The following is a 14373-nucleotide window of genomic DNA, read 5'->3' as shown; positions in this document are numbered from 1 at the left end:
GGCAGGCACCATATGGGCCTCTATGCCCCATACCCAGTTAATGGTGCAGAGTCTGATCCATAGTAGGTACTTGGGGAATAGCTGTTGGATAAAGGAATGAATGACAATAGTTTCACATAAGCCAAAGGATTCCATACCTTTTCTTGCCTTCTGTGCTTTATTTGGTACGTACTCAATATACTGAGTGTGACACTCTTCCTGTAAGAATGGTGCTCAAGCCTCCTGCAGAACCACCTAATGGGTGTGTGTAAAAACTGGATTCCTGGGTCCCACCCCAGACTAGTGAGTCAGGCAGAATCTCTTGACCCAGGAAGCAGTACTCTTAATAAACCACCTGCAGGTGATTCTTTTCTTCTGTGCTTCTAAGGTTTGAGTTGAGAACCACTGCTCTAATAGGTGAATAAACATTAATATAACAAATTGCAATACAGTTATAGGGAAGGAAGATAAAGGTGTACCACAATAGAAATACATATAGGGTAGAATTCATTCATCCATACAACACTTGTCAAGACCCATCGCATGTCCGGCACTATTCTAGGCACTAACGGCAGAATAGTGAGCCAAGCAGGCAAGGGCTTGGTTTCGTGGTGGTGGGGAGGCGGACTAAGTGAATTTATAGCTGTGGATTGTGATAAGCGTCTGAAGGAAGATACGAAAGCTAATGTATGGGTAGATAGCAACGGCCAGGAGATGGGCTTCTCTGAGGAGGAGTTTACTCTGAGGATGGAAGAGTGAGAAGAAAGTCACCTGTGTGCACTCAGGGGTGGGCATCAGAAAGAACTGTACAAAGAGAGGGAGCTCATTTGTGAGAGACTTGCCACAAGGAGGGAAAGAGCTTGGCCATAGTGGAGTGGTTGAAAGGGACAGTGGTGGAAGATGACGCCAGGAAGAGCAGAGATGAGATTGCACAGCCATGCAGGCCCCATGGAGCACCTGAGATTTCATGCTACGTTGAGGGGACAGCAATCAGAAGCCTTGTGATGCCATATGGTGCAGTTTGTGCTTCAGAAAGATCAGTTGCTGCTATACAGAGAACAAACCAGAAAGAGGATGAGAGGGGACAGAGTCCAGGGAGGGGATAATTCAGTCCAGGTGGCAGTGGCCTACACAGACAAGAAGTGAACTGCTTCAAGAGGGAAAACCAAGGGTGGATCCTGAAAAGGAAATAGAAATGGGTGGAGGGTCATGTGGAGAAGACAACTGGGTGGACAGTGGGAGATGACCAAGGAGGAGGGAGCAGTCTTGTCCATTCTAAGTGGGTTGTTGGGTGGTGAAAGGCCAGGAAGGTTTCCATGGTGGGGGCCTGAGAGGTTAGAAAGTGGTCCCAGGCAGACTGGGGCAGGCAAGAGAAAGAGGAGTGGACGGAAGGGCCTTCCTTGGGGAGGTTTCAGTCTGACAAGGTTCAAAGATAGTACTGTGAACAGCACCTTGATAATTGTAGGTTTATAATAAATTCTTGTCAAATATGTAAGTGTGCCTTAGATAGGGAAGGCATGCACACAGTGGTTAGCAGTGTGAACTGTAGAATCAAAATACTTCAGAGTCTAGCTTCGCCATTAACTTTGGCTCTCTGAGCAACGGTTTCCTCACCTGTGAAGTGGGAATACAGATTGAGTATCCCTAATCCAAAAATCCAAGGTGCTCCAATTGACGTGACACTCAAAGGAAATGCTCCTTGGAGCATTTTGGATTTTGGATTTTGGGATTGGGGGTGCTCAGTCAGTATGTCTAATGCAAATATTCCAGAATTTGTAAAAATCAGAAACTTGAAACACTTCTAATGCCAAACATTTCAGATAAGGGATCCTCAACGTAATAGCAACAGTATCTGCCTTTGTAGAGATATTGTGAGGAACAAAATGATCCATGCAGGGCACTTGGCATGGTGCCTGACAGACATGAGCATCTAATGAATATTGGAGGCAGTGTTTGTTCTAAAGTACTTGAGCAGTAAAATAAACATAATATTTGGACTTGAAGTGCAAATGTTATGTGGTTCTGCAAGGGAGTCTTAACCTTGAGCCTGACTAGTTAGGTCAACTCAAGCATCTTACTGACTTGTGCCCTCAGTTTCCTCATCTGTAAAATAAGCAAATTTGGATAATGTTATTGGTTTCTAAAGTACCTCCTGGTTTTAAAATGTTTTGATTCCAGTGCGTAGGATGTTAGCATCCAATGATGACAACGTAGTTCCTCATCTATGCAGTTTAAACTAGATGAACCATGTTTGCTGGTGTAATAGCTCAGCAGTGGAAAAACAACATATACTTCCTGGTCCAATACCTGAAAGAAATCAGGTGTATGGATAACAGCAACCCTTGGCTAAATCTGACTGTAGACATGTCATCTCATCTAATAGTAATATACAGGACTGGAGTGGGAAGAAAAGACTTGTTAAAGATGATTATCGTGGACTGAGATTATTTCAAGCCTATTTAGAAGACCATTTTCATTCTAAGTGAAGCAAACTCAGTAGACTGACAACGTTATTGCTGCAATTCGCTAACCAAAGTGTGTTTCTTAAGTATGCCAACATGAATCATAGGGTTCTGAAGTCAGCATTCTCAGGTAGTTTAAAAGGATGAAAGATTTGAAATCTGTCATTTCATTTGTTGCAGAAATATGACCAAGATATCCACCCTTTTCTTCAGTGCCTCTTAACATGAAGCACTGAACATTTTTCTGACCTTAAATGTAAATGAAAGTTCGAAGCCTAATCTTGTAGTGTAATAATTATAATAACTAATATTTACTGCATTCTTAGGTGCACTTTCCAACTAAATACCTTCCATATATTCTCAGTTTAATCTCTGCAACTCAAAGAAGCATTTTGTGGCTCAGGAACCAAGGTTCAGAAAGATTTGTATCTTTCCTGAGATACTTTGCTAACAAGACCACTAAATACATGGGTGTCTTTGTTATATGATTTGGGATTGTTGGAGCCCACCAGTTTTGGAAACCAGAAACCCTCTGTGGTCAAACAAGATTAGGTTTATTTAACTTGTTGGGCAAGAAAAATGCATACCCATATTGCCACAGGGAAGAGAAATGAGTAGATTTAGTCTTGTGCTGGGTGATTCTAGTAGGGATTTAGGGAAGCAAGAGCCCATTTTCTTTTGGGTGTTGTCAGGAAGTGGGATCAATTTGGTGTCTTGGTAATTTTTATCTAAGAGGTGGGAAGATTGAATAGGAACTTAGTCATCAGTAAAGAAAGCAGAGTAGCTCATATTAATTGGAAGAGGGGGACATTATTTTGTGGCACAGAGGGTTCTCATACCTGTCTTGGTTCAGACTCCATTGTGGATTGTTTCTATCTTGTTCTTCCATGGTCACAGATTGACCTCGTCTGAAAATTATTTGCAGAAACAAATTTTTGCTGAGTTGTAAACACTCAAACAGTATGGCCTGACCTGTCAAATCTCTGGACTTTGTTTATTCCTTTTCCTTCTTCCCTTCCTTCAACTCTCCCTTCCTCTACCCACTTCATTAGTAGCTAATTTTTGCCTTCTGAAGAATAATCAAACAATCTAGGTTCTGCATTCTTCTCTGGTAGAGTGTCAGCATAGGGAAGTTTTCAGATCCGGAGGGGTGTAGTCTTGAATCCCACGTCAGCCACTTGACAACTACTTGACTTTAGGCAAATCACATCATCTTTTTGGCCTATCTTTCCACATCTTTAAAAAATAGGAATTTATTCCATCGTGTGAATGCACCAGAGTTTATTTAATCTTATTCACCCACTAAAGGACATTTCCATTATTCCCAGTCTGGGTCTGTTCAAATAAAGCTGTTATGAACACTGGAAAAAAAGTAGGAATGATAATTACCTTTCAGGATGTTTTGAAAATTAGGGATAATTTACATAAAGTGATTGGAACACATGGTTCAATCACAAATAGTGGCCACCGTTAAAAAGGCATAAACATTTGTCAAATGTTAATTTGTTTATACTCTATAATTTCTAACAGCAATGAAAATACTTTTTATATAACACACTATTAGATTGTGGAAGGTAACAGAAGGTGGGAAGAGCCAAACTTTCTGAGTGTGATTATCTACTACTGAATGTTAGTTATATGGTAAAACTCGCTATAGTTATTGTTTTATATATTTATTAAAAAGTATAATAAATAGATGACATTGTGCTATGCATTTAACTAGTGAAAAACACAAGATCATTTTAAAGTTCTTAATGGTTCATTCCTGATAAACTTTTATGAGCTACAGGCAAGAATGCTATACTTATAGACTGTGCAGAAGGAATAACTATCTAATGAGGGCTATAAAGAAGAAATGGAAGATATACAAAAACTATTTTTATTGTAGGGGTAGGAAAAGATCTTGTTAAATATTTCTGCTAAAGATTTGCTTCTTATATACAAGGCCAAGATCAGGGTTAAATCAGAAGAATCAATACTAAAATTAGTTCTGAATTGTAGGATGGTTTATGTTTTGTTTTTCTCTTTGTATTTTGCTACATTTTCCAGGTTTTCTGCAGAAATATTATATTCATGATTAGAATTAAAAAATGTAGTCTTCTAAAAATCCCATCTTTTTCTGAAGTTGCTAGGCCTCTCAGCCATGGTTGTCAAAATCTGGACACCATACGTGTGTGTATGTGTGTACACACCCACGCCTGTGTACATGTGTCTCATCAAACATCCTTAAGCATGTGCTAGACATTAAACAGTCTTGGAGATTCTAGTTCAGAATTTACCTCAATTGTGTGAATTATGGAAATTCATGGTTCATCACAGATGGTTGGGATGTTGCCAAGATACAGTCTAGCCTCCTTTCGTGTGTCTCTGTTTTATGTGAACATTAATAACTCTGTTCCAGGAGAAATACAATTAAAAAGCATCCTGTACATGGAAAAAGTTATTACAAATGACTCACTTTTTGTGTGGTTCCTTCTCTCCTTTTTTCCCTCGTATCCTCATGTTAGAAGTCCGGCCTTCATTTTCGACACACAGATAATACTGTCCAGTGGTTAAGAGCGATGGAATCTATTGGTCTACCCAAGGTAAGCCTTCACACACTGGAACCTGAACTGGAAAGGCAAAGAGGTAGTACACAAACACCTCTTTATGAGCAATGACTTTGGAGGCTGGGTTATGTTAATGTAGAAATGAGAAATGTGAGAACTAAAAAATATGGAAAGACCTATCCAAAGTAACATATGGCAAGAACTCAGAATGAGGGATGTGCACAGTTTGAGAGTAGCCAGGTAAAAGTGTGTACAAAATAAAGGCAGAACAAGCTATAGCTGGTAGATAGTTGAGCTATCTAAAATAGCCAACTCCCTTTCTTGTATTGCTATTTATACATAAAGATTCTGAGTCTCAGCCAGTTGTGGTGGCTCATACCTGTAATCCCAGCACTTTGGGAGGCTAAGGTGAGAGAATCACTTGAGGCCAGGAGTTTGAGACCAGCCTGGGCAACATGGCAAAACCCTGTCTCTATTTAAAAAAAAGAAAGAAATCTCGTTGTATTAGTATATATTTTATTACTGTAATTATTATAATTTTTTTTTTTTGTAAATTATTGTTATTATTATTTTGAGACAGAGTCTGGCTCTGTCGCCCAGTCTGGATTGCAGTGACTTAATCTCGGCTCACTACCACCTCCACCTCTCACGTTCAAGTGATTCTCCCACCTCAGCCTCCTGAGTAGCTGGGACCACGGGCAAGTAGCTGCTCCACGCCCAGCTAATTTTTGTTTTTGTTTTTGTTTCTGTAGAGACAAGGTTTTGCCATGTCGGTCAGGCTGGTCTCAGACTCCTGAGCTCAAGCGATCTGTCCGCCACAGCATCCCAAAAGTGCTGGGATTACAGGGATGAGCTACCATGCCTGGCCTATAAATTATTATTATAAATCATTATATCACTTGTAAAGGCTAGGGGGTTATAGCTCTTACTCCTAAAATAGATCTCCTAAATATAATTTACTCAGCAAACAGTCAGTGCTTGTTAAATTCGAAGAGCAGGCATCCTAAAGTCTGTGAGAGAATTAGGCAAGGGAAGGAAATGAGGAAATAATTACATTTGATAAAAATTGTAGAACTATTTTTTAAACTTGTTATTTTGAAATAATTATAGAATCACAGGAAGTTGTAGAAATAGTACTTTTATGTGTATCCTTCATTCAGCTTTCCCCTGCTAGCGACATCTAACTGCGGTACATGTTAAACTGACGTTGGTGATTTAATGTAAACTTGACTACAGACCTTCTTCCATTTTCACCATTTCACATGCAATTGTTTGTGTGAGTGGGCTTGTGTGTGCATGTATGTGTGATTCTGTGCAGTTTTATCCCATGAATAGATTTGTGTAACCACCACCACAATCAAGACACAGACCCACAGAAGAGTGGTCCTTCTGATTGCATCCCTCCCCCAGCCGTGTTCCCTGGCAACCACTAATATGTTCTCTGTCTCTATAGTTTTGGCATTTTGAGCACAATATATAAGTGTAATCATATAGCAGGTATCCTTTGAATCACATTGTTCCACTCTGTATATGGCTCTTGAGACCCATCTGGGTCAATAGTTTGCTCCTATATGTTGCTTAGTATGTGCAGCTATTTTTTTTTTTTTTTTTTTTTTTTTTGAGACAGTCTCACTCTGTCACCTAAGCTGGGGTGCGGTGGTGCAATCTTGGCTCACTGCAACCTCCGCCTCCCAGGTTCAAGTGATTCTCCTGTCTCAGCCTCCCAGGTAGCTGGGGTTACAGGTGGGCACCACCACACCTGGCTATTTTTTGTATTTTTAGTAGAGACAGGGTTTCTGCATGATGGCCAGGCTGGTCTGGAACTCCTGACTTCAGGTGATTTGCCCTCCTCAGCCTCCCAAAGTGCTGGGATTACAGGCATGGGCCACCATGCCTGGCCTGTACAGCTATTTTTTTAAAATTATTTAGGAGTGGTCTCGCTGGAGGTCAAGAGGATAAGCTACTGACTTATGAAGACCTCTGTTGTGCCAGGTGTGCAATGAAAAACACCCACCACCACAGAAACAGAAGATTCCTTAAATGTAATTTATTAATGCCTATTTTTAATATAATTATGCTCATATCTGTTTTAGGTCAGTCTCATTTTATCTTGAAATGATCAATGTTTAAATTTTGTTCTGCCATTTTTAATCAAACTATTTTGTCTTCTCCTAAAATGCCCAGAACGTTAAATGCTGTTTCCTTCTAGGAACTGGCTGTAATACATAATTCATGTTTCTGGATTGTGATTTAGCAACTACTAACTAGAGACTGGGTGATAAACAGATTAATAAAAAAGGAATTTAAACAGAATTGTTTTGTATAAGGCAACATCAAATTCAGATCATTTCATTAGATTTGATAGATCTGATGTAAACCTTTTCAAATTGTGTGTATTTAGGGCTAAACAAATGGTGTTATGTAGCAGGTTTTATTTTAATGTTGGTTTTTATTATGAAGTCGTTGATATATTGCATTGCAGGGGCAAGAGACTGTATACTAAGTTGACTTTGATGTATCATATTGAACTAGTATCCTTTCATTTATCAATAGTAAGTGCTTACTCTGTGCTCAGTATCATGCTAGATGCCGGAAATACAATGCTGCATAAAACATTCTGGTGAACGATAAATTGATCTCATCTCCTTGCTGAAGGAAGATATTTATAATGGCTTTCCAGGAGAAATATAAATATAAAAGGTTCTTGTTTAAAGAAAAGGGAAGAGGCAATTGTAGTTGTTCTCTGCTTACATAGAGAACTTTAAACCGGTAATACTCTTTCTTGTTGTTTTTTGAGACAGAGTCTTGCTCTGTCGCCCAGGCTGTACTGCAGTGATGCCATCTCGGCTCACTGCAAGCTTCGCCTCCTGGGTTCAAGTGATTCTCCTGCCTCGGCCACCCAAGTAGCTGGGACTATAGGTGTGCTCCACCATGCCCAGCTTTTTTTTTTTTTTTTTTTTTTAGTAGAGACGGGAGTTTCACCATGTTGGTCAGGCTGGTCTTGAACTCCTGACCTTAGGTGATCTACCTGCCTCTGCCTCCCAAAGCACCACCATGCCCAGCTAATACTCTTCTGAATTTAGGGATCCTCTTCTCGTTGACACTTTAGTAGCAAATGTGTTAAAGGAAAAGTGGAAAGGCTTTTTAAATTTCTTAGGCTACTGCCATTTCTTTAAGTACTTAGTAATTATACATTTTGTAGCTCAAGTAACTTTGCTGCTTTCTTTTCTCAGCTTTTCTCAATGACCAACAGGAAATCGCACTTGAGTATCAAGTGCTACCATATGATACATGATTTTAGTTTTTGATGCCAGTTTTTATAAAATATTTACTTAAAGTAAATAATATCTAAATGATTTTCTTAATTTTAAAAGCCTCAAGCTTAATTATTTTTTGTGTGTTCTTAGGAACAGAGAAATTTGGTGCCTCACTCTGAAATCTGTTTCTTTTGTTGATTTGTTTGTTCATTTGTTTTGTTTTGAGACGGAGTTTTATTCTTGTCGCCCAGGCTGGAGTGCAGTGGCACGTGCTTGGCTCACTGCAACCTCCACCTGCTGGGTTCAAGCAATTCTCCTGCCTCAGCCTCCCAAGAAGCTGGGATTACAGTCATGCACCACCATGCCTGGCTAATGTTGGCTAGGCTGGTTTTGAACTCCTGACCTCAAGTGATCCGCCCACGTCAGCCTCCCAAAGTGCTGGGATTACAGGCATGAGCCACTGGACCTGACCTGAAATCTGTTTCTTATCAGGCTGTTAGTTTCAAGTTTAAGAAAAAGAGTATGAAATAGTATGTATGATAAACCCCCGTGACACACATTTACCTATGTAACAAACCTCCACATGTACCCCAAACCTAAAATAGAACATTTTAGAAGAAGAAAAAGAGTATGAAGGTGTATTCAAACCTTTGATGTTCAGACCTTTCAGTCTAGTGATTTCATATTTAGATGATTATCCAAAATAATCAGATGCTCAGAAAATACAGAAATATTCATCATGGTGGCTTATAATAGGGAAAAATTAGAAGCAAAACAAATGTTCAACCATGGATAACTGTCTAAGCTATGGTTCAAAAATATAAAAGAATCATATACATCTATTAAAAATAATCTTATAGAATAATGAAGGGGATGGGAAATAGTTGTGTTCTGTTAAGTGTTTTAAACAGGTTTACACTAAGTACAATTTTGTTTTCACATGCACACATATATATAAACCTAAAAAAATCAGAGACATACAGAAAAAAAGACCAGAAGAAAAATAGGGACAAAATTGCTAATAGTGACAGTCTGGGAGGTGTGGTCATAGGTGTTTTTCCTTCACACCTTATATACTTTCCAGATTTTATTTGGTGAAAATGTATTACTTTAAACAGTTTTTTTTAAATGTGTATGTGTTGTATATGCCTGTATACATGTGTACAGAGCACATATGACAAGATTTTAACAATGCAATAAAGTGGCTAATAAAAAGGACACCCTTCTCAGGCCCAGGGGACATCTGGGAAGTCAGGAGTGTGAAGGCTATAGGAGGCAGAGCCCACATGTGCTCATATGCCTGTGAAATGAAACACTGCCACTAACACTGAGGACACAGCCTTCTTGGAGTAGCTGGCTGGGGACCCCACTATCCTCCTGTGGACCACTCTTAGGCGTGCTGTCAGGCAGGGGTCCAGATAGGGTGATTGGTCTATCTACAGCAAGATGAAGCAATGGCGGAGAGGTTCCTCTATATTTAAATAATTATAGGATAGCAAGGACAATCAAAATAGGATCATTTTGGGAAGTTAAAATACTTGTGAGAAGCAAAACATATAATAAACATTGTTTCTTTTGTTTTCCAGATATTTTATCCAGAAACAACAGATGTCTATGATCGGAAAAACATACCAAGAATGATATATTGCATTCACGCACTGAGGTAGGGGGAAAATGCAGCTAAAAGGCGCTCGAAAAAATAGATTTAAATAAAACTAAAATTTCCATTTTAAAAGAGGTTTTAAGTTACTTTAATAGTTTGAAGAACTTTTTATTAGATTCCATTGTTTTGGATTTGCTAATAAAATTAAAATAATGGTCACATATAAGTAGTCTTTGAACTTGAAAAATGTTTTTCTGATTTTTAAATCTAACTCAAATTAGAAAACCAGAAAATGAATGAAACCCATTAAATATAATAAAGAGAGAATTTAGGTTGAAACGTCTAGAAATCCAACTGTAATGTACTACTATATTCTTGAGTTATGACCTAGTTTACAAATATAATGCAGATATATCAAATCAGCAGCTTTAATAGTCATTATAATTTTGGTTTAATGAGTTAAAATTATAATTTAGTTCAATTCTTATAGATTAAGAAAATATAATGGTAAGAATACTTTCTTTTGATCTTTTGTTCAATAGAATTTGTACCCTAAGGATAAAGAAGAAACATAGTAGTTGGTGTAAATTAGTCAAATCAAGACACATTCATTATTTTAAAGCAGTTGTTCAATAACTTGAATTTTGAAAATGCTGAAATTCTGCTAGTTCACAGATTACATTTTATCTTATTGGCCTGGAAGAAATTTGATTTTTAGATGGTAACAAAGATTATTCTAAAAATCCAGTTTGTGGCTATTGTCTTGAGTGTACACAGGTAATGGTTTTGGAAGACTTCATGACTGATTACATTTTAAATTGCTTTCAGAACATCTGCCTTGTGTTTTTATCACTAGAAGTCATTTTCCTGGCAGAGTACTCTGCCTAGAGGTTTACATTGACTTCTTCCTGGCTCTTTTCCTCTCCAAAGGAAAATGCTTCAATAATTCATGGTGGTGTTGGCTTTCTAGAGAAGAAATTTGATTATGTCATGTAATTTGACTTTTTCCCCTAGTCAGTACTTACGGGATTGCTTTGGAAGATGACAGTTGCTAGAAATACAGACCAAGTGTAGGTGACTTTGCTATGGTTTTTTTTGTCCTAATAACTTAAAACAACTGGTTAAAAAAAGAAAACAACGATAAAAACAAACCTACTTCAATGCTGCCTTCTCAGATGTGGCTAGAGTATCATTGTGCCACAGGTTTTCTAGAAGCTGCTTGTGCAAAAGTGCTTATGTTGAGGAATATTTTCAACCTCTGTTGCCCAATATTCTTTATTAAATATTTTTCAGATCTTAGAATGACCACTTAACACTGTAGTTAGTACTGGGTCTGTGACCTACTAAGCCAGCCACCACTAGTTAATGCCGTTGCTATATGTGTGCATCATAGTGCTAATCTCTAGTTCTGTCACATGCTCATGGGCTATCTTGTGTAAGTTTCAACTGATTTTCTGAAGTAGACAACTGGGACATTCATGTTAAAGAACTTATAAACAAATGGTATGCTAAGTTCCTTTCTGGTGATATCATGGTTCTCCTAAAGGAGCTATATAGAGCTACACTTAGACTTACATGAGTGTTTGCCATGGTTTTAACAATGGCTTGAATGGCTTGGTAAACAAAGAAAAAACAACTTTTTGTTTATTATTGCCAATTGTTTACAAATATTGATGTGACATTTTCCAGGACTGTGTTTTGTAGTTACTCATCCTAGACATCTGCATTACTTTTACTCATCCTGGAGGGGCTCCCTCTTGGGGCATGTCATTCACCAGATCTGATCTTAAGTAGGATATTTTATCTTCAAAAGCAGTATTTATTTAGTAAATAGCATTCTCCTCACTTTTCTTTATTCTAAATTATTGTATAGCTGCCTCTCACTATGGAACCGAGAAGTCCCAAGTGTATCTGAAGCTTTTTCCACCAAAACTTGTTCCTGCTGTGATTTAAAATGCAGTCAGTCACTCAAAAGGAGGCTGATACTCTGTTTTGTTGTGCAACACACATTTGGAAGCTGAGGAGCAATCCTCTAATAAATACAGTGGGTTTAATAAATACTCTTGCTGCATAGTTAGAAGTGATGATGGAAATGAACTAACATGTCTTCAGTTTTTATATCCTGGTTGCAAATACAGCACTGCTACTGTATTTGAGAGTTGTTATTACCTGGTAGAGTAATTAGGCAGGTCAGAGATTCTGATTATAGCTGAGAAGCCAGCAAGGAAATTTCCTCTAGGAAGTTAAGCTTGCCAGGCGCTCCCTTCTTCCTGCCCCAACCTGTGGACCTGACTTGATCTAAAAGTTAGCTCTTAGCCCTGACCAAACTTGTCTCCTATTCTCTGTCATCATGATTTGGGCTTAACAACCTAACTTCTCCTGGGTGCTTACCCTTGCTTCCTGTTTGTATCTGTGTTTCCCTTTTCCTGCCTGCCCCTCACCTTTTCGTTTTATTTCTGATCCCAGTCTCGTGTCCTACCACTCACCAATCGCTGTGTCAGTTTAGCTTGGTGTTCTCAAGCCAGACTCCATGAACATTACCACAGCAGCAAAGGGGGGAAATTCTCAAGCTTCACCTAATGTGAACAGACTCATGTTAGTGGTGGATGGCATCTTTTTTTTTTTTTTTGAGATGGAGTCTCACTCTGTCACCAGGCTGGAGTGCAGTGATGCCATCTCAGCTTGCTGCAACCTCCACCTCCCAGGTTCAAGCGATTCTCCTGCCTCAGCCTCCTGAGTAGCTGGGACTACAGGCATGCACTACCATGCCCAGCTAATTTTTGTATTTTTAGTAGAGATGGGGTTTCACCATGTTGGTCAGGATGGTCTCGATCTCTTGAGCTCGTGATCTGCCTGCCTCAGCCTCCCAGCGTGCTAGGATTACAGGCATCAGCCACCACGCCTGGCCACATCATTCTTTTTCTAAAGAAATGTTTGTCTTTTTCTCATTTTTTTCAAAAGTAATGTATGCTCATTGTGGAAAAAAATGGAAAATTCTGGAAGAATGTTAAAGAAAAAGCTAAAATACCCACTATCTCAACACCAAGTCAAAAACCACTGTTACTATTTTGATATCTTTGAACTTAAAGTGCATACTGCCTATGGCATGTTTTATTTTTGTGGCTTCTTTTGGAATGTTATAAAGCCTCTGCCTTGAAAAGGAACCAGTTCGAGAGTGAGAGCCTTGCTAACTAGTTACTATACTAATTTTTTAAAAATATCTGGAGGCCTTTTATGCAAGGATAAGAAACTTTTTTGACATGTGGTTTAGTGCCCACTTTATTAAAGATTTATAATAAATGATATTAAACAACTGTTATTTGTTTAAACAGTCATGCAAGTGAATTCCTTGAAAGAATTGAAATAATTTAGTAGAACTAACGTTTTGAGTTCTTCAGATACCTTAAAGAGCAGGTGAAATGCCCAGGTACGTTATTACAAACTTACGACAGTGGAAGCTATTCTGTAAGGCCCATACTGCAAGTTTCACTCATTTTGTTTATTATTTATAACTAGTTTTGTCCTAGGCTATTATGTTATTTTGATACCTACCCAGAATTGACATAATCTTCATGGCACCAGAAACAAAAGAATACCCCTTCAGACCTGCCATGATTACAGATCTGGGTTTCGGATGGATCACCTGTGGGTCAGAACATGGTTCAACTTTGGGTTCTTCTCCTATGGTGAGTCAGACCCTGGCCACAGGCATTAGGCTAAACTTTCCTTGTGTTTTTTTTTTATTTTTTTTATTTTTTAATCAGACCGCATTTAAGTACCTGGCTTTCAGGTAGGTTTTTATTTACAGTCTGGTCCCTGCCCCTGCCCCACTTCCCCATCACCCTGAAATAATTTTCTTTCTTAAGTCTCACTTGACCAGCATTGTATAATCCATTGTCCTGTCATAATGATGTATTGGCCTGATCCATTAACATTATTAAAAGCTTATGTATGCCTTTTAAATATATATATTTTTAAATTAGTTGTGCTTTCTAGAGTTTTTCATCCCCTGGGAGATAAGGGATTGACTGTATCCAGTGATCCTTAGGCTTTGGGGCTGATTTATCGTCTCAGATCATGTTTTTAGTCCTGCCTCCTCTTAGTTAGTGGATGTGACCACTAGTGCTAGACCCTCTTTCTACCCGGTGTTTCTGTCACCACCTATGCTTCTTGGTTCTTCCTTATCTTGGGGCACTTCCTTTGTTTTCTGGGACTATTTAGTTTACTCAAAGTTCCTGGTCTTTATTCTTTCGTGTAGTATAAATAGTATAAAAATATCTATATATAAACAAATATAGGCCAGGCGTTGTGGCTCATGCCTGTAATCCCAGCACTTTGGGAGGCTGAGGCAGACAGATCATGTGAGGTTGGGAGGTTTTTTTTTTGAGACGGAGTCTCGCTCTGTCGCCCGGGCTGGAGTGCAGTGGCGTGATCTCGGCTCACTGCAAGCTCCGCCTTTGGGTTCATGCCATTCTCCTGCCTCAGCCTCCCGAGTAGCTGGGACTACAGGCGCCCACCACCAC

At 38.9% G+C, this 14373-nt stretch overlaps 1 protein-coding gene across 2 annotated transcripts in view; it reads left to right on the top strand.

Annotated features, from left to right (window-relative positions):
• The window catches only part of IQGAP2 (IQ motif containing GTPase activating protein 2), a 331348-nt gene that overhangs the window by 185194 nt on the left and 131781 nt on the right, over positions 1 to 14373 (top strand). For both annotated transcript variants that reach the window (XM_011996387.1, XM_011996395.1), the window contains 2 exons: positions 4949 to 5026; positions 9834 to 9910. In XM_011996387.1, coding sequence (XP_011851777.1) covers positions 4949 to 5026; positions 9834 to 9910 — 155 coding nt within the window. The remainder of the gene's footprint in view (positions 1 to 4948; positions 5027 to 9833; positions 9911 to 14373) is intronic.

Source organism: Mandrillus leucophaeus, unplaced genomic scaffold (assembly GCF_000951045.1).
Source record: "Mandrillus leucophaeus isolate KB7577 unplaced genomic scaffold, Mleu.le_1.0 Scaffold114, whole genome shotgun sequence".
Lineage (NCBI taxonomy): Eukaryota > Metazoa > Chordata > Mammalia > Primates > Cercopithecidae > Mandrillus > Mandrillus leucophaeus.
Note: the sequence above shows the minus strand (reverse complement) of the source record. Positions and strands in the feature narration are given on the sequence as shown.